General features: G+C 50.7%; 3 protein-coding genes and 1 non-coding gene across 4 annotated transcripts; 1 reads left to right on the top strand and 3 right to left on the bottom strand.

Annotated features, from left to right (window-relative positions):
- Positions 1–618: 618 nt before the first annotated feature.
- FMAN_00625 (uncharacterized protein) lies at positions 619–2992 on the top strand (the record flags this gene model as incomplete). Its single annotated transcript, XM_041834730.1, has 5 exons — positions 619–705; positions 832–920; positions 985–1274; positions 1356–2513; positions 2568–2992. The coding sequence occupies 5 exons, from the start codon at positions 619–621 to the stop codon at positions 2990–2992; spliced, it is 2049 nt and encodes a 682-aa protein (XP_041675956.1).
- A 194-nt stretch (positions 2993–3186) lies between these two features.
- FMAN_00626 (uncharacterized protein) lies at positions 3187–5148 on the bottom strand (the record flags this gene model as incomplete). Its single annotated transcript, XM_041834841.1, has 7 exons — positions 3187–3447; positions 3512–3637; positions 3691–3771; positions 3822–3999; positions 4061–4149; positions 4216–4663; positions 4718–5148. The coding sequence occupies 7 exons, from the start codon at positions 5146–5148 to the stop codon at positions 3187–3189; spliced, it is 1614 nt and encodes a 537-aa protein (XP_041675957.1).
- Positions 5149–5479: 331 nt separating this feature from the next.
- On the bottom strand, positions 5480–5562 carry tRNA. The gene is given in 2 exon segments: positions 5480–5515; positions 5526–5562. It is a non-coding gene; the product is annotated as a tRNA-Lys (tRNA).
- Positions 5563–5953: 391 nt separating this feature from the next.
- FMAN_00627 (uncharacterized protein) lies at positions 5954–8790 on the bottom strand (the record flags this gene model as incomplete). Its single annotated transcript, XM_041834952.1, has 6 exons — positions 5954–6655; positions 6706–6948; positions 7000–7663; positions 7710–7988; positions 8035–8437; positions 8499–8790. The coding sequence occupies 6 exons, from the start codon at positions 8788–8790 to the stop codon at positions 5954–5956; spliced, it is 2583 nt and encodes an 860-aa protein (XP_041675958.1).

An 8790-nucleotide genomic window follows, 5' to 3' on the forward strand; every position in this document is an offset into this window, starting at 1 on the left:
CTTCTCCAGACAATTAGCTTACATGGTATTGTCTTCTTGGCACCTCTGGCCTATCGAAACTGGTCCCTCGGAGACGTTTTTGTTCAGCTCAATAACTACTAGGTAAGTAGGTACTGAAACACTTGGAGCGTCGGTACGCCGGTACTCAGGCTCCGGTCGCGCTTCTAACAAGGATAAATAAGTCAAGTTAATCTTCAGAGGGCTCTGCCAAGTGAAGCCAAGCGTGCCTTGGCCAACCTAAGGGTCCGGTCCGTCAGCTCAAAGCAATTAATTCATCGTTGCGGCGCGCGCTTGGCACATCACGCAGTCCGACCTTTGTTTAAACTGCCTGCCACACAGTTTTGCGATGGCATCCCACACCCATTCATTCATTCATTCAATTCATTCATAGCTCGCGGCCTGCTCTGGTTCTGACTATACTCTGTTTCTGTACCCTATGCTATGCTATGGAAGCACAGCCATGAGAATTGCGATCCTCCCCTCTTCCTCTTTGGACATTGCCTGTCCGCAATCCCAGTAATTGTCTTGTAATTTGCCCGTCGCCCATCGGGTCCTCAGCCCACCCCCTCTGATCTGAACTGGAACTTTTGCAACTGATGCTCATCCCCGTCGCGAATCATGTCTATTCTCTCGAGATATTCTTTGCGCCAAAACCGCGGGTTCTTGGGCTCGGACAGTTCTGCTCTGCCATCGCAGGATGCTCAGGTAAGTCAGTGCGTGGCCATCAATGTGCCACATACATAACTAAGCCTCCCTCCCTCCCACTCTCCCTCCTGTATTTCCATGATCTTGATTTGACGTTGTTGACTAACAACGGTTCTGACATGACAGGATCGTCAACAATTGCGCTACGAGCTTGACCTGAACTCATGGAACTTTCGCATCTGGGGTGTTTGTGCCTCTGGCTTTTTAACAGATTCGTGAGCTTTCTCCTCGCCACTTCTCTACGACGGCGCCCTACCTAACTCGTGAATGCCTACCTAGCTATAATCTCTTCTCGACAAATGTGATCCTCGCTTCCATCGCATTTGTATACTGGCCCAATGGCCCGGAATGGTCGGGTCTACTCATCAACTTCTTTACACTCTTGGGCTCCGTTGTTGGTCAGATCCTCTTTGGCTACCTTGCGGATCGCTATGGCCGAACTCGCCTCTACGGCGTTGAGCTCGTCCTGGTCATTGTTTCCACGATTGGAGTCGCCACTAGCAGTCATGGCTACAATGATCTTTCCTTCCTCGGTCTGTTCATTTGGTGGCGTTTTGTCATGGGCATTGGTGCGTGAATCCTCCTGAGCAACCTCTTCTGGCTTCCAACCACAACAAACGGCACAACTTGTATGCTAACAAACACCATAGGAATAGGGGCTGAATATCCGCTCAGCGCTGTCATCACATCGGAGTGGTCCAGTACACAATCTCGCGCTACTATGCTCTCGTCCGTTTTCATGATGCAGCCCATCGGCCAAGCGCTGGCCCAGTTGGTCGGTCTGTTTGTCCTCCTCGGCTTCGAGCGAAGCCATAACCTCCAGGGAATGCGCTGCGGGCTCGACAGGCTGCATGAAGAGGAATGCAAAAAGGCATTGGACGGCGTCTGGCGCATTGTGATCGGGTCAGGTGCCGTCCCTGCACTGCTCGCCATCATCTTCCGCTTCTTCCTGTTCGACTGTGGTATTTACAGCCTTGAGGTCAGGAACAAACCGAGGATGGCTCTAGCGAATACCCAAAGAATCTACGGTGCCCCGCAAGGTGCTGGGCTAGAAGCATTCCCCGGCGGAGGTGTCAACGGGCGCTCCATGAGTGGCGGTGTTGGCGGACAGAACTCGTTCCCGATGAACCAATTTGTTCAAGGTCAAGCACCAGCAACATATCAGACTACCTCCCCCGATGGGAACCACCATGTCGCACCTTCGTATCGCACAAATGGCCTTGCGGATGGGATGCATCTTGCGAGTAGCTCGCAGCAGCCGATGCCGGTGCAGTTTTCGAGGGAGGACCTCCACAACTACTTCATCCGCGACGGGAACTGGGCATATCTACTGGGCACGGCGGCAACATGGTTTTTCTTGGACGTCTCGTTCTATGGCATGAGCCTCGATAATAGAGGCACTCTGTCGACGATGTGGGCGACTACCACGCCGACCAAGATTGACGACTCCCTCGAGTGTTGGACATCATCGCTTCGCGGGGGAAATTCGACAGTACCGGATTGGGCCACCGATGGACTTCCAGTTTGGTCGACCGACGCGACGCACCCCTGCAATACCATCTACGACGTGCTTATCGAGCAGACAAAGCAGTATCTCCTGACCGTCTCGCTTGCATCCATTGCGGGCAGCGCTTGTTTCGTCTTATTTGCCAACCGCATCCCACGACGTCAGTGGCTCACAGCATCCTTCCTCGTTCTCGCTGGGTTCTTCGTCATCACTGGATGCGTCTACTACGGCGTCCATCAGCAAAAAGGTGCTCCGGCCACAGTGGTGTTTGTAGCCATCTGCCACTTCATGTTCAACTTTGGTAAGTTGACGCGCTCTCTGTTCCGCATATTCAGGACTAACCATGGATTACCAGGTGCCAATACATTAACGTTTATCATACCAGCCGAAATCTTCCCCACCTGTTATCGTTGTCTGTGCCACGGAATCTCAGCTGCTGCAGGGAAGCTAGGCAGTCTCGTTGCTGTTCTAGTGGTATACGGAATAAACCAGTCATATCAAGCAGAAAACAGACAAGGACTCATCTTTCTCCTATTTGGGTCTGTGGCTGCTGTGGGTGCCCTGTTCTCCTGGGCATACCTACCCGATTCCCAACGTCGCGTCGAGTACGATGGTAAGAGTTATCTCGAGTCCAAAACGCTCGAGGAGCTTGGTGAAGGAAGAGTCAAAGCACGACTTGGGGGCGAGCTGGTGACGATAGAAGAGAAGTGGGATGCTATCAAGAGGAGGAAGAGAGGATCCATGAGAAGCGACCCTTCTGTGCCAGATGGTACTATATAGAGGCCTCGTGGCATTTCGAACTGCAATTATCACACCTTTGCTGTCTAAGCGCCCTCGCCGGGCGCTATGCTTTCCATGTAAATATTCATAATGAAATAGATACCCCCTAACCACAACCGGACCACGTCCGCAAAACGTACAGTCTACTGCTCCAGTCGATATTTCGTACCAATCTTTCCAATGTACCGAGAACTTCAGGTATTATTAGGGGCTTGAACTTGATGGCGCCCATATTGTTCCATCAAGGCATCTAATGTCTCACTGTATAGCATGTGGTTGCTTGTTGTGGCTCGCACGCTCTTATCTCCCTCGATAGCATCCAGCCATCGCGCCCAGCGCGATCCAGGTGGGGAAGACGGTATACTCGCTGGGGCTAGGGTTCTAGAGAATCGAAGAGCAAAAGGTGCTAGATGTATATCGACCAGAGACATGCTTCGCCCGAGAAAATACGGACCCTATGATAGATTGGAGTCAGTACGTCGGTCACAGGCGATGTACCGAGAGCTCAGTATCAACTACCTTTTTGTCTGCAGCTTCGACAAGAGTATCTATACTGCCCTGTAAATTAATCCCTGCTTCATCTCCAAGAGCTGGGTCTTGATGTTGGAGGAGTTTGAAGAAGTTTGGGACGATATGACGGTTGATCTCCATATCGTCAGTTTTGCCTCTGATTTTGGTGATAGTGGGATGTATCTTACATGGTCAATCCAGAAACGGCAATTGGCTTTCAATCTTGAATCTACCGGAAGCATCGGTGTTCCTTGACCGAGATCTTCAAGCTGCGCATCTCATCAATATCACAAACCAGCAGCTTTGAGATGAGACCCACATATTCTAGTATGACAGCACTATTCGAACATGACCAGCCGCTATGTACTATGGCGGGCACATCGCCATGAGGGTTAGCCAGGAGGGGCTGGGTTGGGTGACGGAAGGCATCTGTTTCGCAGTACTGGTAGGGCATGCCCTTTGCTTCCAGAGCGATCCAAATACGTTGAGAGACTGGGCTTTTGCGGTTAGTTAGTATGTATGGGAATGTGAGTGTATTTGAGCATGAGTTCGACATACCAGAAACATGCTGCGTAGAGCTTGAATTCGCTCTCCTTCGCGTGTTTTCTAGCTGTGAGTAGTGCAGCTCCTGTGGCTTTCAGAAGAACCTTTTTAAGAATTCTCTGTATTAGAAACTCCTTTTCTTCAGAATTGGCATCATGGATATGGCTTACCTGGGTCTTCTCCTTGTCCCATTTCACGCCCCCTTGGTTTGCCAAATACCTCTGCACACTATTCTTCTTTATCTCGTCACTCCTTTCAAGCGTATGCTTATGTGGCCCAGCTACACCGTCTCCCTTTCCATTACCTCCATTGCCATTGACTCTTTGTATCGTCCACAATCGCTGCCCTGCCAGACATGCGTCAAGGCCACTGCTGTTATCAAGGTCCAGTCGAGCCCCCGGGAAGTACTCTGTAATTTTTATCTTGACATCACATAAATCGCGCTGGCGAACATTTCTCTTCCGTTTCTTCTTGTTAGGGTCATCAGATTTGGGGGTTCCCGGAGGACGGCCTTTCATACGACAGTCCCAGTAGTGTGAGATGAAAGGCTTGCGCTTATAACGCTGGGTCGAACGATGGGAGTAGACATTGTCTACATGAGGAAAATATGTCTCGAACCTAAAGCTGTTAAGGACTGCAAATTCCATCACAGGTTGAGGAGGGCTTCTTCACTCTTCATGTGTAAGAACAATCGTCTCGTCCACGTTGAACAGCTTATTCCGCCACATCTCCAGATCTGGGGGATCAACAATGATCTTACTGCTCAAGTGGCCACCCGATCTTCCAATATCCTGTGGGTGAGCATTGTTCTGCACACTGAATATCCTATCGGCTGGTGTTTCCACAACAGGCACCGACGATGCTATCGGCGCAAGCATACCAAACCGGCCAAGGGCTGCTGGTGTCGCGATAGTAGCGCTATTGTGCATAGCATGGATATGGTAAGCCTCTTCGATACCGGGTGCCACATATCCTTGCAGACCAAGCTCAAGCGCATCGCGATAATCCGGTGGAAGACCCGGAGTTGAGAACGTTGCGGATAGCCCCGGCCCGGAGTCGGAGCCGGAGCCGGAGCCCGGAACTGGGGTGTTCGGAGCTGTCATGGGAGTGGATCTCCGTCCTGGTACAGGATGCTAGAAACAAACTCCACAGTAAGATTCGTCCCTCGTTTGGAACGATCAATTTCTCTAGATGACACTTTCGGACGGTTTCTGTTGCTGCTTTAAGACGTTGCCTAGGTCATTGTCTGAAAGAGGGGCAGGGTGTTACTGAGCTGCAGCTGCATGCCAGAAGAAGCAACAAGGGAAACGCCCCACCAATGCTGCACGGACCATACTACAAACAAAAGAAAGCCGCAAAGATAGAGAGAACCTTTGAAAACCCCGACAAAAAAATGAAAGCCTCGCAAATCGCTCGCAATCGTATTATAGGAACAGCCCGATGCGGGGGTCGAACCCGCAACCTTGAGATCGCGTACTCGTAAGAGTCTCACGCTCTACCGATTGAGCTAACCGGGCGTGGCTCTTGAATTGATTGATACTACGCCCAGCAGGATCACCTTGAGACCATGGTCAACACCGCAACGCCAGTATCCAATAACGCAGCTCTTCTCTTTCCCTGCACCTATTATGGCCGTGACAGTGGTGTTTCATTGTCATTAGAACCCGGGTATCCTTCATAATTACTTAAAACATACATGGTAAGTCATTCATGAGACTCCCAACCCATAGTGTACAAGATCGCCGATATGTTTGTCCCGTATAAACGCCCTTGGTGCCAATTCTTCCGTGGTGTGTCCACCACCTCCTCCTCTTTCGTTTTATGATTATCGTTGGGTCCTGGCTAGGCTCTCGATGCCTTGTTGCTTGCCTAACAATCCCGCCGGCAATAATTCCATGTTCACCGAGTTCAGGTATCCTTTGTTTCCCATGTTCCCAAATCCATGGCGTCCATTGGTCCCATATTCATCAAGGCCCGTAAGACACCCTCGCCAACTTGTGGTATCCCTGATTGTCCTTGAATGTCTCCCCAACCATCAGGCATTGAAAACCCCCCACTTTGGTCAAGGCTGGTCGGCATCGTAAATCCAGCTGTGTCTGAAAAGAATCCTTGTGTGCTCCCGTCGAGAACACTCGGGTTCATCAAAGTCTGGTTCGGCGACATTGGGCTCGCGTTGAAAGAGTTGTGTCCGGATCCGTTCAGCTGCCCAGGAGCCAGATGGTTCCGTTGGTCAGATCCTGAGCTCGAATTTGGTGTAGGTCGATTTGATGTCAACCCATCAGGCGATCCTGAAGCATCTTGGCTATCGCCTGTAACATCGCCAAAACCAGACATTGTCCGACTGCCAGATCCAGTCTTTTCGAACGTCGCCCCTGAGCTCGGTGTAAGAATGGGTAATTGTTGGTCAGACGACATCCAAGCCTGCGTAGCGAAGCTCTCTTCAGCAGTCGTGATCTCTGGTACGCTATGATTAGGCTCAACAATATCCGGCTGGTTTCCGTCACCTCTCGAGGGTTGCATATAGTTGCATTCATTACGATATGCTGCTATGCCCTGCATTCCTTCTGGGTTATCACACCTAGCACCCCTGGGCGCTCCTGGATTGGTAGGCTTTGCGACGTTAGTGCTATTCGAGGACAAACGGCACGGGGCCAACATACACCATCGTTGTTGCGTGGGAAAGCTGTCTTCAGCTTGGGGATCCTCAGTGCAAGTGCTTCGAGGTCGACATCAAGCTGGACGAGGAACGACTCAGTCAATGGATTCCTGCGTTTCAGCGCGTTCATGGCAGAGAGCAAAAAGCGAAGTGAGTCTGCCGTTTGGCTGTCGTCTGGTCGACTCTTAAGGTACTGTACAAATACTCGCGCCGATACGTATAAGCAAAAGGAGATGAATGGGTTTACCTGGTAGTAAATTAGGATCTCCACTAATGGATGATAGTTGGCAACACTTACTGTCGAGAGATCCATGTGGGAAATCATGCGCATGATGCTGGCAATCTCGTTGGCAGCTGTGATGCATCTAACTTTGCTTTCGGCACTGACCGATGCGGGCAAGTTGTTCTTCTCCGCTTTGAAGATAGCGGCTTGGTGCAGACAGATTGTCGAGGTATGGATACTCATGTTTGTAAAGACAATGTTAGGATTTGACAAGCCAGTGGGAAGCTTGAGTTGGGGAGGAAGACAAAGGGATGTGTTGAGGAGGATATTGTCCATCTGGCGGTGACGTTTCCAGAACGGACCGTTCAGATCGTTGTCAAGGTCATCGGCATCAGGACGGTGCAAATGTACCAGATTTCTGCCAAACAGGCAGGCCATAAGCACGATACCTCCAAAAGGCGACAGCTTACCTGCACCCATGGGGCTGGTGCATTCTGATAGTGACTGTGTCTGCTCAGGTTTGCTCATGATGAAGGCATCTTCTGAAGCAGGGAGATTGGTCATGATGTCGCGTTCGTCAATGGTCATGGGCCAGCCCGTGCCAATACTAGCATACCGGTCTTGACAGAAAGCCATCCAGAATGTTCGTCGTCGTTCCTCTCGTTCTGTCCAATCCTTCGGTGGTGCAAGGCATTGCTTGACGTCGAGGCCCGTTCCATCTAGTCTATGGAGGCCAGTCCTACAATCGTCAGTAGAGAAACGACCGTCACCCAGGGAGTGCATACATTTGAGCCAGGCGGATAGCAGAGCCAGTGTTGATCCAGGCCCGGGGAAAATACATCATCTTCATTTCATAAGAGGCCAGCAGAGTATGTGTCTGGCAGTGAGCAATAGAGATCATGTGTTCTCCATAACCCTTGACGTAATCCGCTTCGACATACTTTCGCGCTCTGCGGTAGAAAAGATCTTTCAGATCTGCATATTTATCTGTTATGGTGCATGCGAGAGTCCACATGGCATATCGCAAACAAACCGGTGGCCTTTGGTTCGGGGCGCTTTGATAACTAGTCAGACATTTTACTTTTCCAGCAGTGTGAGGAAACAACATACAGATTCATGGCGGCGAGGTAACGGTATTTGTGAATCATGGGAATAGACGGGTGAACCTTCTCGAAATAAATCTGGTGAAGTTCGTCAATGGTTTCTTGGGGAGGCAGAGGCTCTTCGAGACCCAGACCAATCATTTCCCATGTGAAAGTACCACCAACATTGTTCATGCCCATATCTAGACTGGCATTGAAATTGAAGTCGTCCATGGCACCCTGCTGCGGCGATTTGTCGGTGAAGTTCCAGTGCTGGTCCATACTATGATCCCCGGTAAGGTTTATAGGCGCATTTGAGATATTAAGATTCGCAGGGGATGCTGTTTGAGGTGGTCCGGACATTGCGACATTGATGTTCTTTGGAATATTCTGCGGAGGCTCCTGGGTTTTCAGCAAGGTTTCGACTTGTTCTGTAAAAGCGCAGCATGTCAGTAAATCCAATTGTCGATAGAATGTCGGGAAGAAGCTCACTCAGTCGCTCCTCCAGAGCCTTGACGTAACCACGCTTAGGACCACTCTTCCTCCGCTGTTCGTCGTAGGCGCAAGTATGACCAAGACGGGAGCAGGTACTGCAGCTAGGTCTGACTCCATCGCATTTGAGCTTGCGCTTCCGACATATCATACATGCCAGCCGTTTTGGCTTGGGAACGCTCGCATTATCGGGTATTTCCTGCTGAGGCGCTGTTTCGTCCCCATCGGCGTCGTCGCTTCGTGGACGTTTGTTGCTGGCGGTGCCAGCTCCCTTCTCATTTGATTCCGGCAT

Source organism: Fusarium mangiferae, assembly GCF_900044065.1.
Source record: "Fusarium mangiferae strain MRC7560 genome assembly, contig: FMAN_scaffold001, whole genome shotgun sequence".
Lineage (NCBI taxonomy): Eukaryota > Fungi > Ascomycota > Sordariomycetes > Hypocreales > Nectriaceae > Fusarium > Fusarium mangiferae.